This window comes from Amphiura filiformis, chromosome 8 (assembly GCF_039555335.1).
Source record: "Amphiura filiformis chromosome 8, Afil_fr2py, whole genome shotgun sequence".
NCBI classification, from domain to species: Eukaryota; Metazoa; Echinodermata; class Ophiuroidea; order Amphilepidida; family Amphiuridae; genus Amphiura; species Amphiura filiformis.
In genome coordinates, this window is record NC_092635.1 from 46,665,131 (window position 1) to 46,681,118 (window position 15,988).

General features: G+C 36.9%; 1 protein-coding gene across 1 annotated transcript; it reads left to right on the plus strand.

Moving 5' to 3' along the window:
- The first annotated feature begins 4,045 nt into the window (after positions 1–4,045).
- LOC140158276 (uncharacterized) lies at positions 4,046–15,516 on the plus strand. Its single transcript, XM_072181386.1, has 4 exons — positions 4,046–4,166; positions 9,867–9,966; positions 13,805–13,907; positions 14,983–15,516. The coding sequence occupies exons 1-4, from the start codon at positions 4,085–4,087 to the stop codon at positions 15,463–15,465; spliced, it is 768 nt and encodes a 255-aa protein (XP_072037487.1). The 5' UTR covers positions 4,046–4,084; the 3' UTR covers positions 15,466–15,516.
- Positions 15,517–15,988: the final 472 nt, after the last annotated feature.

The following is a 15,988-nucleotide window of genomic DNA, read 5'->3' on the forward strand; positions in this document are numbered from 1 at the left end:
CCAGGTACATACACTTTAAGAATATATCATTAGATTGGTAAAATTTACTTCGAGGACTGTTATATATCAAAAATGTGAAAAATATCAAATTTTAATAATTTGTCATAAAATTTGTATTTGATCGTGAATTCAAAAGTGAAAATTATTTGATATCAGAAAGACATTCTTCGTATTCAGAATGCAATTCGATATGTCTGATGTGCTCTCATGTCCCAAAAAAATACTATCGAAGCGCTCAAAACACTCATTCCAGATCCCTTAATGGATTCACATTATCCTCCGGCGGAAATGTCAAACTGTCAATTACAACGTCTACTACGAATGAATGAAATCGGTGTCGGAACAAGGATTGTTACTTGTAAACAAATCGTTTCGCCGGCATGTTTCAAGAAATTAAATTTACAATCTTTTGATAATTAGTTAGGGATCGTTTTATTTTAACCTCTGGCATGAGAGATTGAGAATGTGGGTTAAAGATAAGCCACTCTGTGTTCTCATTTTGCAACTAAATATAGGTTTCTCATAAAGCTTAAATTTGCGGGCCATGATGCTGGCCATCCATGTATTTGAAACATGGCGAATATACCAAGCACCCTCACTACATTCGGGTCTGTGAGGGTGCTCGACCAGGCATATGTTTTACACACCCGAAAGTGTAAGTTACACACCCACTTTCAGGGGTGGATCCAGGAATTTTCAATTCGATAGAGACTCATCGAAATAACTTTCTTTACAATTTCAACATTAACAGAATAAATAACCTCCGGTGCAAAAAATTGCACCACTGTCCCACAAAAAACGATATCAAGGCACTCTACATGTAGCATCGAATGCGTAACAATCGTGTGCAAATTCAAAGCTAGAGTTCTCGAGTAAGTCGCTCAGCGATGAAAAGGCGTATTATATAAATTCAGGAGCTTTATATTTCATTGGGCCTTCTGGCTGAATGTACATTCAAAATAGCCAGTATTTTAAGTGGAAATGAGTTTAATTTTGCAAAATTGTAGTTTACCTGTTTTCCATTTTCAAATACTATATTATTTTTTCTGTTTTCTGTAAAAATAGAAACTTTACTTTAATACATGTTACACTTTAGTCAAAACCATGCTTTTTTAATACGAGTTTTTTCCAAAACCGAGCAGTTTTACATTAACTACTCTGATATCAAAGTTGGATTTGCCAGATTATTTTCATTCTAAATAGTGTACTTTTGTGTACTTTTCAATTTGATTTTACAGGGGCTGTCTTTTGAAATTTGCAGGAGAGCATTTTAAAATAGCTCTTCTGGAACCTTCAAGGAGAGCTGTTTAGAGCATTTACAAAAGAACTTAAGGAGAGAATGGTCAACTAAGGAGAGCTAAAAATCACTCTCCTATAACAGATTTAAGGAGAGCAGTAGAGAATGATTGCTCTTGCTCTCCTCAAAAGGCAGTCCCTGATTTTATGGTAGGCAATCACAGGGAGCACTTACATGTAGGGGCTGTGCAATAATTATTTTAATTTTTAAATGGTGTGCCAAAAATTGCTTGCCCCTCCTCTTGGCCTGCCAAAAATTGCATGCCCCCCTCTCGGCCTGCCAAAAAATCTTCGCCCCCCCCTTGAAGATGCCAAATTTTTGGGTTCCCAATTTGCAAACTTTAAATGGTCTAGATATTTTGCATATATTTGAACATCCTTTCTGTAGTGTTTTCCTAAGCCTTTTTATGTTATTTAAAGGGTGCCCTGTAAATGTGTGCCAAAAATTGCTTGCTCCCCCTCCTTGGCCTGCCAAAATTGCTTTCCCCCCACTCAGCTTGCCAAAAATCTTTGTCCCCCCCAATTTTACCCTCCCGGGGCTCATAATTATAATTATTGCACAGCTCCTTAAAATGGGAATTTGCATGCATATAAACAATGCATTTAAAATACAATGTATCCGAAGTCAAAAATCATCATGAGTTGCTTATATTAGGTGGGAGGGGTTACCGGTAGTGTTTTTCATGTTCTATTGTTCTTGGAGCTGTTGTCAGTGGGGTTAGAAAGTGCATCAACCCCGGGCATCAACCTTGAGAATAAAAACTTCAAGAAGCAACAGATGACTTGTCACTCAAGATTCCCTGGAGGAAGTGTCTGGTTATTGGCAATATAATGTAACTGAGCATTGCTGAAAATGAAGTATTATATGAGTAGTTAAAGCAACAATGTCAGATTTCTTTTTGTTTTGTTTTTCATAAAGTGATGAATAAAATTAGTTCAGTATCAGATAACATGAACCAGTTAACCTGGCAATGATTGATTAAATTGATATCACATTGCGACGGTGAAATGTGCTCATGGACTTGAAAATTTAATTACAATTTTTTTGTATAATTTCTTTTTTTTTTGGGGGTACTTTGTTGTGTGTAATTTGGCAGTACTTAGGGACCGTTCACAAACACTTGTTAGGGGGGCCTGATGCAAAAAGGAGGGCCCTTAAAAATTTTGACCCTCCTTAGGGGACCCTGAAATAAATGACCACAAATTTTCCTGGGAAAATTGAGATTATATGCTTTTCTATGGGGTTGACCCATAATTTTCATGTCATAAGGGGGGGCTAAAATTGTTGAGGTCTGAAAAGGGGGCCGAAAAATGTTCATGATAAAATTTTTGCATCAGCCCCCCCCCCCCCTCAACAAGTGTTTGTGAACAGTCCCTTACTGATCACCTATTACTTCTAGAATCTGTGCCTTTATGCAGGTATTGATATTCCTCTCAAGGGTATTTATGAGCCCCAGGGGATGTATAAATTTATTTTTATTGCAAGTTCAGCTTCACATAAAAGATATACAGGGTAATTTTATATACAGTAAGCCAACGAATTAAGGTACCCGTTGTGTTCACCCCTGTATATCCTAAATAAAGAAAAATATGTCAAAATTAAAATAAGCAGCCAATACCTGTACTCTTTAGCTCTGATTTAAGACCTTGTTGAAATTGGTTGAGAATTAAAGAAACAGTGACCTAAATCCTAAAGAAGAAACACAAACTGCAACTTTTAAATTGACATCTTCCTTGGGTTTTTGGATAGTCATGTCTTTATTTCTTGCACAATTTTAACGAATGAGGTCTTAAATTCGAGCTAAAAGATGCAGCTATTGGCTGCTGGTTCCAATTCTGACATATCTGCCTTTGTTTAGGATATACAGGGGATGAACATAACTGGTACCTTAATTTTTTGGCTTACTGTATAGGCCTATACTGGTAGCTACATCAGTAAGGGATGAGGAATGAGTCTAATATTGAGGGAGTATGGGTATCATGACGATGATGGCAACATCAGCTAATGATTTCAGAAGTTGTGCCTCATATTTAGCGGGCTGGCATTTTCTTCGGAAGGGGGTCCCAAATATTTTGGTTGACTGGAGTCAATTTTTTTGTGACCCCTCCTATCGCGGGCAAATTTTTTTTTACGACCCCCCTATCTTGGGTAGAAAATGTTATGACCCCCCACCCACCACCACCCCTTCCACCTACAGACTCAAGACCAAATCCAAGAGTGAAGAAAGTGCACGGACTGCTCGGAGCACGTTAAAGTTTTTATCGTAAGTGTAAAGAAGGTGCGCCGAGCGCGTAAATTTTTTTTTGCATTATATAGCTATATATTGTATGCAGTATTATACACATTTTGATTGTGAAGTTAAAGAATGCACACACAGAAAATTTTGGGTCACCAGCCCTTAATAATTCTATAACCCCCTATTTTGGGTGTTAAAAAATTATAACCTCCTATTTTGGGTCTAAAAATTCTATGACCCCCCAGTATATTTGAGACCCCCCTTCCGAAGAAAATGCCAGCCCCCTTAGCATGTTTAAGTGATATGGTATCATATATATCATTCCTTTGCTTCGCCATGTGCATTTTCAGAGAAAATTTCATGTTAAATGGGCGTGTCTCTATTTACCTTTTGCATCATACTTGTATTAAACTTAGAATTACATTTTATTTTGTCCATTTTGTTGTTTAAAACTTTCTGTACATATTTATCAATATCAGGAGCCATGTAACATCAGGCTGTACTGGTTTGACTTCAAAATAAGCACTGTGCAGAAGCAGGACACGTATCAGATGTCTACGCATCCATTAAATGCTGGAAACGGAATCTTGTCAAACGCCACTAAGGAAATGGTGGTATCAAAAGATGAACTAGGTAAGATGATATATGGGGTGTGGATTGGGCTATTTAAGTTGAAATCCATACACCCCCGGTGGAAGACATGACCTAATAATATTCCACAGAGGGAGTGTGAATTTCAAATGGGGTTATCCTGAGACTAGTATACAGTCTGTCCACATAGAAGTACAAAGTAAATAGACCTCGTAAACTGGAGGTATAAGAATAATTATTTCAGTGCAATGCGTGTGTAAATGCTTCTTTGGCACGCCAACTGCTGCGCGATTTGTACTTGCCGAGTGCACTACGTTCTTTACGCATCGTGGTTTTTTGACATGCAGTGCGTGTGACGCAAAGCATCGACCCCCGATGCCACAGATTTGGTTTGTACTTCTATGTGGACAGACTTACCTGACTAGTCTCAGGGTTATCTGAATGGTTGACTCCATTTGCAATCTACACTCCCTCTGGGGGAGAATATGGTCATGTCTTCATATGGGGTGCATGGATTTTAACTGGCCCATTTGCAGTCCAGTGATTATTGGACTCGCAGTGTAGCTGTTAAACCAGGTCAGGTTTTGAGGAAATACACAAGTCCTTTAATGCACAGTGCAACTGATTTAAGCCATGTGCTTCCTTGGAGAAAATCTGGCTGGCCATTTGAAGTCAGAATGCATTCTAGAACTGGCCAAGTGCCCTCCAATCATGACATATTAATTACCAGCGTGAGCAGCGAGCTCAGGCTGGTCAGTACTGGTTATTGATTGACTAGTTGGGATTTTGCCATGGATCTAAAGTAATATACGTATGCATTCATGTGCCAAAAGAACTCCATCGGTAGACATGGTTATCTGGCTATTTGGAAACATATTTTTAGATAAATAATTACTTGAAAAGTATGTTTTTGATACGCAGTAAATCATGCTCTTGGAACACATGCATAGTCCCCTAAATGAACACAAAGTTTTAGAAATTGGATATAGGAATGAAAATTAATTATTAAGCATTTCTTGAAAAAATGTGGAATCCAGGAAGCTCATTTCAGAGAAATTTTGGAATTTGAAGGGACATTTTGGAATTTGAAGGGACATTTTGGAATTTGAAGGGACATTTTGGAATTTGAAGGGACATTTTGGAATTTGAAGGGACATTTTGGAATTTGAAGGGACATTTTGGAATTTGAAGGGACATTTTGGAATTTGGAGGGACATTTTGGAGTTTGAAGGGTCATTTTGGAATTTGAAGGGACATTTTGGAATTTGAAGGGACATTTTGGAATTTGAAGGGACATTTTGGAATTTGAAGGGACATTTTGGAATTTGAAGGGACATTTTGGAATTTGGAGGGTAATTTTGGAATTTGGAGGGTAATTTTCCTTCAAAATGTAAGAAATACATTTTAAAATATGGAAAAGTTTGCTGTACTTTGAGTGAATTTAACTTACCTTCCCAGGAAATTAATATTTTTCCAGCCCTGATTAATTTGGTTTGACAGTCAGTGTTGACATAGAAATTGATGTTGAGAAATGATTGAAAAGAGGTGTTACTTTCTTTTCTGCAGTTTTTAAATAAAATTAAAAACAGGGAAAATATGACACAACATCCAATGGGGGAGTAATACAAAATATATAAACAGAGTTAAAAACCTGACGTTTCAAAAAGACAAAACTTTTCTTTTTCAAGGAGTAAAATAGGAGACCTGCTCTCAATATAGTGGAGACAGATTGCTAGTGTGACCTGAGACGAATATACCTTATATATTCGTCTCAGGTGTGACACTGTTGTATCCTTTTGGATCCATCCTTTGGTTCCCTGCTGGTTAGTTGGAACAGATTTTCCCTGTTTTTATATAGTTTTTAAATAGTTATAAAACTGGAGTCAATATTTTGGGGATGTATTAAGTTTTCAGGAGTAATCCAAATTTTAAGATTTGTATCTTTATTCTATTCCCAAACAGAAGTTTATAAAATAACACTGATTTTTATTTTCCCAGTCTATTATTTTTGTTTGCTTGCTTCCGTACTTAATTTGAGTGGTGTCAGACACTCCAACTCTAATAGCCTTCCACTTTTGTCCTCCATTGGTGTCCTCAAGTCTGCTGCCTCCAGTCCAGTGTAATCTTCCAGAATGTCAATGTAGGTCAGAGCAGGTCTTCCAGGTTTCCGCCTCCCATGCTTGATTATCTATAATGAACCATTTTTGATGCGTGCTCCTCACTTCTGGAACAATGATCAGCAAACCAGATTCTTCTTTCCCTGATCTTGTGGCTTATTTTTGGAAGATCTCCTTATAGGTTTGCATTTTGCCATATATGTTTCTTCCAATAAATTGAATATTAACCCTAACAAGGAACATGCTTTTTTGCTATCGGAAGGCAGAGAAGGAACGAAAAAGGAGAGAAGATGAAGAAAGATTTCACTTGGCACCCCAGGGAATTGACCCTGGGACCCCTCGGGTGCCACACACACGATCACTGACCTCATGCCACGGGGGAGTCGCTTGCCCGGCCAGCGACTTGGTGCCCATAAATGACTTAGGGTGATGATTGCGCAATGCCATCACTTGGAATGCATGCATGCGCAGTGGTTTTCCTTGTAAGATTTTGTAAGATTTTTAGGTGTTAGGGTTAATATAAAAGAAAAAAATATGAATATCTTGATTAAAGAACAGTTCAAATCATTTAAAATCATAATTGATGTGCTCCACAAATAAAACTTGATAATAAATATTAAGAAAATATTTTACTCTACACTACAAATCATTAATATAGATGACAGTTCACACCTTGCATATAGTTATCATGTAGGATCAGCAGTACAGAGGAAATCCCCATTTTCCAAATTACCACTGAAGCTCTAAATTCAGGTCTGCCGCATGTCTCAACAAATCCCTAGTATTAAGACAGAGCTGTCAAACTCACTGGCATCAGGGGAACGGTGTACTGCCTATTCCAGAAAAATACAGAACTAATAAAATATCCTGTTTTGCCAAATGAAACATAGCAAAATCCTAATCCTTTAGTTAGTCCTACATGTAACTAGCAATAAAAGTCAAAGTTTAATATTTACGGTAGCCAATTTTGGGAAATAAGGGCCAAAAACATGCGTTTTTAGGGTGTTTTTCGTATGCTGTGACAATAAAGCCCAAAGATTTGTTTTAAGACTAATTTCAGTTTATGCATTCTAAATTTTGGAAAAGACATGTTTCATTCTTATAACCAACCATTTAATGTAATACAATTACAAAAAAGTGAAAATCGGAGCAAAATTTCAGCATATACGATTCAAGATTTTGAATGCTTAGACTTGTTCCAAGTCTGTGATTTTTGTGACTCGATTGTCAAAAAAACATGCAAAAATGCATGTTTTTGGCTCTTTTTTCAAGAAATTAGTAAAATAGTGAATTTTTTCTTTTATCTGCAGTTAGGGCTAAATTCAAGGATTAGGATTGAGCTATGTTTCATTTGGCAGAACTTGATAATATTTTTTTAATTCCAAAAAATTAGTGCTGTATTTTTCTGGAATGGGGAGAAGGGCATGATTCATTGATAAACATAATAGTCTGCAAATTGTTTTGTATGTGAGTACATGTATGTAGGTGTCTTAAGGGGCTACTCATTCTCCATCAGTTGTCTTTCAAGACAGGCAAACTTATTGCCTTCGACAGGTGCCGTTTTATATTTGCGACACTATCGCACCATGGGGGCCAATGCAGGTATTTTTGAAAATTAATGTTATTATAATCATTATATTGAACACCAAAGGTCTAACATTCTTGAAGTTTTGTATTTTCTTATGTATTTTATTGTTTTTACTCCATATTTTTGCTTTTATATATATCCCAGAATTGCTGCATTTGGCCTCCATGGACCAGATTGTGTCATATTTATGATTGGGTATTAAGTTTTGTTCAGCTGTGAAATATATAATTCCTAAACTCTTTGGCCCTACAGACTTTTTATCTAATCCCATTCTATTTCCAGTAATGTTCAAGTTCTAACGAATATTTGATGACGTAAAATCAATAATATGTTTCTACTAGATATTCTACGTAACATATTATCGATTTTATGTCATCAATGATTTGTTAGAACTTACTGGAAATAGAATGAGACTAGATTAAATAAGTGTAGATATGTTACATATCGAATACTCAGAGTCTGTAGTGGCCCTTAAAACGTGAACACACAACAAAATGGACGTCCATGAGGCGCTACACCCCTGTAGAAAGAATTTAGCCTGTAAGGTCCATCATTTGCGGTATAATGTCAGATCCACAGAGTGGCAATTAATTGTCAGATTTGTGTATAAAAGTCCACTACACAGTTTCAAATCTGAAATGCCAGTCCTTGCTTGCCGGTATAAAATCCAAGGACCAACTGTTGCATGTACATGTACATGTATATGATTATGAGTAGGGTGTGTGTAAGAAGATGAGGGTGAATTGAGATACTCCAAGAAAATAGTCAATAAAACTAAACATAGAATCAGTATATTTTCCTGAATTTCCTCCAATTTTTGCATATTTGCTATCCCTCATTTAATAAACCTATAACATGGTACATTTGTAGCTTGCAGCATGGTCTGGTGAGGAAATATAGGGAGGAAGCTACACATTGACTTTGTATTTCCTGGCTGCAATTTTTGTGTATAGGCCCCCAGGCCAAGATATCTAATCAATGGACAACATTATGTACAAACAATGTATATGGAGCTCACCCAAAAGAAGCAGAAATATGAAATATATGAACAAATTTTCTTTTATCAGTAACAATTAATAACATCCTTCCTATGTGATGACTTTAATGTAAATGAAAATGTTGCACTTTTTTCAGAAATTTTCACCAACAATACTGTCAGGTATTTTGTGGTATATTAAGAAATTTGGGAAGCAGCAAAGTTGACTAAATTTCATGTCATGTTTAGTTTTTACCAAAAGTCCTATATTATACAAAAATGCACCATCAATTGTGCATTGACAGATTATTGCATTGCTATCAATCAATCAATCAATCAATCAATCAATCAATGCCTATGATCCAAATGAAGCAATTGGCTCATTCGGAAATTGTAATAACAATCCAAATGAATTGTTTTGCACCTTCGTTAGTAGCATATTTTGTCGGCTGTATTCCATAGTGGCGTATAGTGGTGTACCACGAATAAACAACTTTTCAAGAAATTCAGGTTTGAAGAAATGCCAATTTAAAATCAAGTTGTGAAAATCAGACATTCATTATATTTTGTAAATTATGTGAAATTTCTATAGTAAACTAAATAAATTTTATTTTTATATATTTTTCAAAAGAAATAAAGACAAAATGAAAACAATAAGTACAAAACTATATGTCACTATGGAAACACACAAAATGCAATACCCTAACCTTACGCCACCTTGATCGCTGTGTAATTCCTATTTATTTATTTTTTATATTTTTTTACATTTCCGGAAGTAAATTATGAAATTTCATCATAAAAAGAGCAAAAGAAAATAAAAAATTAGGGGAATGATACCCTCATAGCCTATTCCCCGATCCCTAGCATTCGCTAAAAAGATAGTACTCCGATCAAGCGTTCGGCTTACTCGCTTCGCTCGCACCGTTTCAAGTGTTTTTATCATCAGCTACTGAATACATACTTGCAAATATTATATAAGAAATTTGTTCTTTCAATCATAATATCCTCTGTGAAACAAAACGATGAAGAGTGTACATTTTATCTGTTTTCTTCTTTCTCAGACTCTACAGAGCATCACCATGTCCTTCTCACCGGAGTAGCTGTGTCGGTTGCGTCATGTATCATAGTTGCCTTTGTTCTCATATCCTGTATATATTTTAGGTAAGGTGTATAAAACTGTAGAGCTGTGATCAGACCAGTGATGGCACCAGGGGGGGGGTGTCCCAAATCTTGGGCTTTCCCCTTCCTACTTTCCTACCAGTCAAAATAAATTAGGGAAATTTTGACTTTTTTGGGAAAATGACAAAGTAGAGACAATTTTTGGGGTCTCCCCAAAAAATTCACCCCCTAATGACCCCAAGAAAATATGGGGCCACCAGTGCCACTACTGGATCAGACTAATTGTGTGCTTTCCTTTCAATAAAAAAAATAATAAATGAGGCCCACATGGACAGATGTGTTAAGTTCTGTACTTCCAAACCAAATGAGGCTCACATACAGATGTGTTAAGTTCTGTACTTCCAAACCAAATGAGGCTCACATAGACAGGTGTGTTCAGTTCGGCACTTCCAAGTCAAAAGGGCTATATTCCAGTTGAAAGTCATACAAGTTGAGAGCATGATTTTTGGCATTCAGTGAGAGCAAAATAATAAAAACATAAGTGGGGTCATATGGTGAGAGATGTACCGTTTGGACCTAAATTAGGGGGGCATTTGGTAAGAACATAATGACCATAAAGTCCAATAATTTACTCACGTTTTTAGACATTTCATCTTCTGATCGGAAGACTTTTTGTAATTTATGCGGTCTTTGGGTGATAGCCATAAGAGCCACACAGAAGATTCTAGTTATAAATGGTTTCAAATGTTTTTTTTTAAAATCAAAATAAGTAACAAAATCAGTGATATTGAAAATTGCTGTTTAAATCGAAAAAATGAGGGCCTTTGGGTGACAGAGCGCAGAGCGAATGGAAAATAAGGGGTCTTTGGATGACGGAGCATGTTTTTAAAAAAAATCAAACAAATGTGATGTCTTTGGGTGACAGCGATGCTGGAAAAGGGGCTGGGTCTTTTAAGACAGCTCTACATACATGTCACCTCCAAAGTAGGAGTGCCCACACCCACCCCTACCACCAGGAGAAAAATACAAGATCTATAACTTGGTATTGGTTTGTACAATTTGTATCAAAACAAGGAACAACATTATAATGGAGACCACAATTAAGTGAGATAGGGTAAGTAGTGTCTTGGAAATAATATTGTGAGTGTGTTTGCTATTTGGAATGATTCCCCATTTGTATGCTGCTGCCAGGTTCATTGACTGGGCTAGTCCAGTTGAAATCCATATCCTTTATGGAAGACAGGGCCTTAATGTTCCGCACAGGGAGTTTGAATTTCAAATGGGGTTACCTAAATGGGTGACTCCATTTGAAATCTACACCCCCTGTGTGGGAGATTAATGTCAGGTCTTCTATCGGGGGTGTATGGATTTCAACTGGAATAGCACATTTCTGAAGAAATTTAATTCATTCCATTTCTTTCCTTAGTTTTAAGGATAACCACAGGGATCAAAATAACTAATAACACTAGAATCTAGTCAACTGGACTTACTATTTTTGAGTGGGAAATTTTCACATCCAATCCTGAACGCATCATCAGCCCTACTTATTGTCTGGCGGCAAAAGTTCATTGATCTGTGAAACGGATGTTGTAGTATCACAGGTCACCACCTTTGAGTTCAACCTGAGAGGTATCTTCCTGATCGCTGAACTTTTGCCACCAGACAATCAGTAGGGCTGATGATGCGTTCAGGATTGGACATGAAAATTTCCCACTCAAAAATAGTAAGTCCAGTTGACTAGATTATAGTTAATATTAACACTGTTTACTACCTGGATGAATGATAATCTTCACAAACGTAATAACACTAGAGTATTTTGCACCTGGTGTCCCAAGACTTGAAATTGGTGCTCTGGAAACATGTCAGTTTTTAAGTATAAGATGTCCATTCTTCAGCATGTGAAATTTTGATCCTTGAATCAACAAAGATCCTTGTGAAGGCATGCACAATCCCTATAATTCATGTATAGATTTATTTTTGATAGTGAAGGGTAACACAATCAAGAAGTACATTATTACAGTGGCCTACTATCATAGGAGCACAGGGCACATGCCCCCCCCCAATCGTAGCACACCTCCCCCATCGGAGTAAAGAAATTGACAAATTCCATAGAAAAATACCAAAACTTGAATTGTGCCCTCCAGCAAAACCAAAAAGTCTCCTTTAGATTAAATGTTTAATTGATTTATATTTAAAAATGCTACCATAATGAAATAATTTGAATTAGTTAATTGACAGATTTGATCTTGAATTTGATATCTATGAACAGTCTATAGACTAGATACAATTCAGATTGTCTAATTAATTCACTGTCCTGATGTTGAACATTGTTCAAACTCTTACTACTTGACCCTGTCCACAATGCATGTAACCAATTCAACCTCAATTCATTGCCATAATATTTCCTTTTTGGTGCATGCAGTTTTGTTGTTTCAGTTAATAGAGATCATATGAATGATGTTATTGATATACTATATTTGGTTCCTAACAACCAAGTATTTATATTTATGATAATTTAGCATTTTCTTATTCATATTTCAGCTAGCTTGTAAGACACTGTTTTACATGTATTTAACTCTTTTATTTCCCATCGCTTTTATGTGTCTTTACTTCCTTTATTCTTGTGTTTTTAGAGGGGTACAAACTCCTTGTTTTTTTGTATGTTTTTTGTTGTTGTTTTTACTATTTTGTCTATCCTGAAAGAGACTTTGCAATCACTACTGTTTTGTGTATACGGTACTATACATGTAGGTCAGGGGTTCGCAAGTAAAGTATCTGAAGCTCCACTTATAGAAAATAAAATTGCTCAAGCTCCACTCTCTGAGCGAGTGAAGCATCATGGCATGGGGTCCAGGGGCCCACTCAATGCCCCTGTTTTTTTTCATGCAGTCAAGCGCCACTTGGCTTGCGTCAATGCACCATGCACCACCAGTTGAGAATCCCTGATGTAGGTGCTAATTTGATTCAAGTTTCATAAAATAAATCCCTTTCCAAACGTATCACTACTAGTGAACTCAAACTTGGTAGCAATGATCATCATTGAGTGGGGACTTGTGGTGACCTCAAAGATGTTGAGGTCAAGGGTCATCTTTGGGTCGAATGCAGTCAATGTACAAAAATACTAAAAATATTATCTAGATCATTACTAAGGTGGGTCAAATTACTTCTTATGGGAAAGGTCAAATGGGGTGTCAAGGACAACAAGGTCAGAGGTCACCCATAGGTCAAATAATTTACTAAATTTCAGAAAATGGCTGCTGATTGGGCAAATACTTCCTGAAAATAAATTTGAAAGTGTGAGAGTTGCATTTTAAAAACAAGCATAGGTAATCAAATGGCAAAGGTCATCTGGAAGTCAAATTGTTGCTCTGATTTGATGGCAACTTTATGGAAAATATGCATGTCACACATTGGCTCCCTAGTTAAAATAATCACCCTTTTGTAATCAATAATGCCCAATTCAGGGGAGCTTACCGCACCATTGATGCGCATGTTTTATTTGTGCCTGCTACCAGTCCCTGCATTGACAATCCCCAGAATTATTGACTGGAATTTGTTTCATTTGTGCATGTAAATATTCAGTTCTCTTCACAGTAATTTTGCCGATCATGCCTCATATCCGTGTTAACATCCGTGAATCTGCATCACTTTCTGTTTTTAAGAAGTCTCTTAAGACACATTTGTATAATTAATTATATTTTTGCTCTGTATATATTTTGCTTGTGTATATATTTTGGCCTTTTGCCACCTTCAATATTGTTTGTAGCGCTACGCTCTTTATGTAGCAGCGCTTTATAAATGCTCAATATGTATCTATGATGCCTGATCAAACCTCACACCCATTTGATAATGTTACAAATACTGTTTTGTGTTGTAACAGAAAATGGAAGTACAGAAGACGCCCAGCAGAGGATGCAGCCTTTTACACCAATGCTGGTTTTGATGACTTCCCACATGGTCCATCAGATCTTATTACAGCAAAGGTAAAAATAAAAGTTGGAGATTAAGAAAGTACCGTAAAAACTTGATAGTTAGCATATGTGCTTACTATCGAGCGCTTTTAAAACATGCAAACATGAAGAGCCTCACCACAAAAGTGTAAAGGGTTTTGAGCAAATCATCAATACACATAGTTATATACGAACAAGTAAACTTGCAAATGTGTGTCTCAACCCCATTAGCTCAGTTGGTAAAGCGCCGGACTTTGGTACAATTTCATGTTTTCAAAAGCGCTCGATAGTAAGCATATTTTGTTTGTTTGTTTTATTTCTTCTTTAACCTGGGACACTCAATCAGTTGAAAACACAATTAATCATCTGTTCTTCCTTGAGGCCCAGGGAAATGTATGCTTACTAAGTTTTTACGGTAGTTCACGTCTGACGACAATGTCAATCAAACTCCCCACAGCCTGTGATTGGCTAGTAGCGTGTTAAATATGATGTATCTGGTGCTTTCTTTAGAGAAAAGAAATTTGCGGAAATGGTGAAGGATGTTGATACTAAAACATTGTTGACATCATGTACAAAGTTTTCCTATCGCTAAGATATTACCCAGGTAACTAAACACCTGAGATACGGCATACTATTCTTTTTTTAAATGTTGTTCCAAGAGGAACAATTTGAGACCACTTTGATCAAATTTTACCCCTGTGGATAATGGTGAAGACCAAAGTTTGACAATTGACCTTTATGCATATAACTCCAGAACTGTACATCGGAGATATGTCAAACTACACTTTTTCTGAATCCCTAATTATGAGAGGAATGTTGGTATGGGTTTTACCTGGAATCAATCAATTTTGACATTTGAGCCCTAAAGCGGCCATTTTTGTTTTATGCAAAGTAACATTTTTCCCCAATTCCATTTTTTGTCCTTTTTGGATATATTGTTAGGGATGTCTTTTAGAGATACTTACAACAAAAAACATTGATGTTCCAATTTTGTGTGGCTCAAACGTAAATAGACTTGTCTATTGGTGAAATAGGGCCATGGTTTACATGAATTTTCCAGAATTTAATTAATAACTTGTATTTCCATATATCTTGTATTTCCATACAGAAATTGAAGCAGGATTCATCTACTCCTGAAGTGTATCCAAACAATGCAGCTGCGTTATACAATCTATCAGACTTACCCCCTCACCCTGCAGCTCAATTCAACAAACCATACCCATTGCCTTATCAACTCGACCCGGAAGGCTACGTAGAACAGAACCTGTACGCGTCTCGCTCACCTAAAAACTCACCGCAAAGGGCGATGAGTAAAAACAACGGAGGAATCCCCTCTCAGAAACCGGTACCTAACAACAATTTATCCCAGGTACATCCCACCGCTGTTGCTATGTCACATGATAGGTCACATGATATCATGTTCAGCAATCCCGGTGCTAAAGATAAGGATTTTACACAGAAGGATGAGAGGGTTGATAGCGTGGATGGGGTAGAGTCTGGTTATGAGACGATTGATTTGGGAGAGACGCCTGATGAGAACCAGGATGGTTTTGTCTTGGCCAATCCAGCAGCATTTAAAGAATATGTATAGGTAGACAAAACCTTGGAAGGAGTTAAATAATTGGACTATTCCATTTAAAGTTCACACTCCCTCTAGTGCAGACGATGGTGGACTACATTATTCAATGTGGCAACAGCCAAAAGCGTAAACAAAACAGACAATATGGCGGCAACACTGCCTGCACGATGGGCGCAATTATTTTTCCCGGAGCCAAGATCCGTTCTTAGCTCTATTGGCGGGTGGCCCCATTACAGAAAAAAAATGCACAAAATATATTTCCCAGTGCAATATACACATTTTCACATGAAAATAAATAATTTTAAATTCAAAAAAAAAAAAAAAGAAAATTTTTAATCATCGCCGGGATGGGAATCGATCTCGGGACCCTTTGTGTGGGCGGCGAGATCCATAACCACTACACCACGTAAACTCCTTGACTCACGGAGGGAGATGTTCAGTATATCTCGTAACATATCGTGCGTTATTCATACAAAAAAATTAAAAAACAGTACTTACAATGAGGGTCACTGGCGAACCTCAAGGGATTTAGACT

Coding starts and splice junctions, on each gene's coding strand:
- LOC140158276 (XM_072181386.1), top strand. CDS start 4,085: ATGTCTACGCATCCATTAAATGCTGGAAACGGAATCTTGTCAAACGCC. Junction 4,167..9,866: donor GGTATCAAAAGATGAACTAG/GTAAGATGATAT, acceptor CTTCTTTCTCAG/ACTCTACAGAGCATCACCAT. Junction 13,908..14,982: donor CAGATCTTATTACAGCAAAG/GTAAAAATAAAA, acceptor ATTTCCATACAG/AAATTGAAGCAGGATTCATC.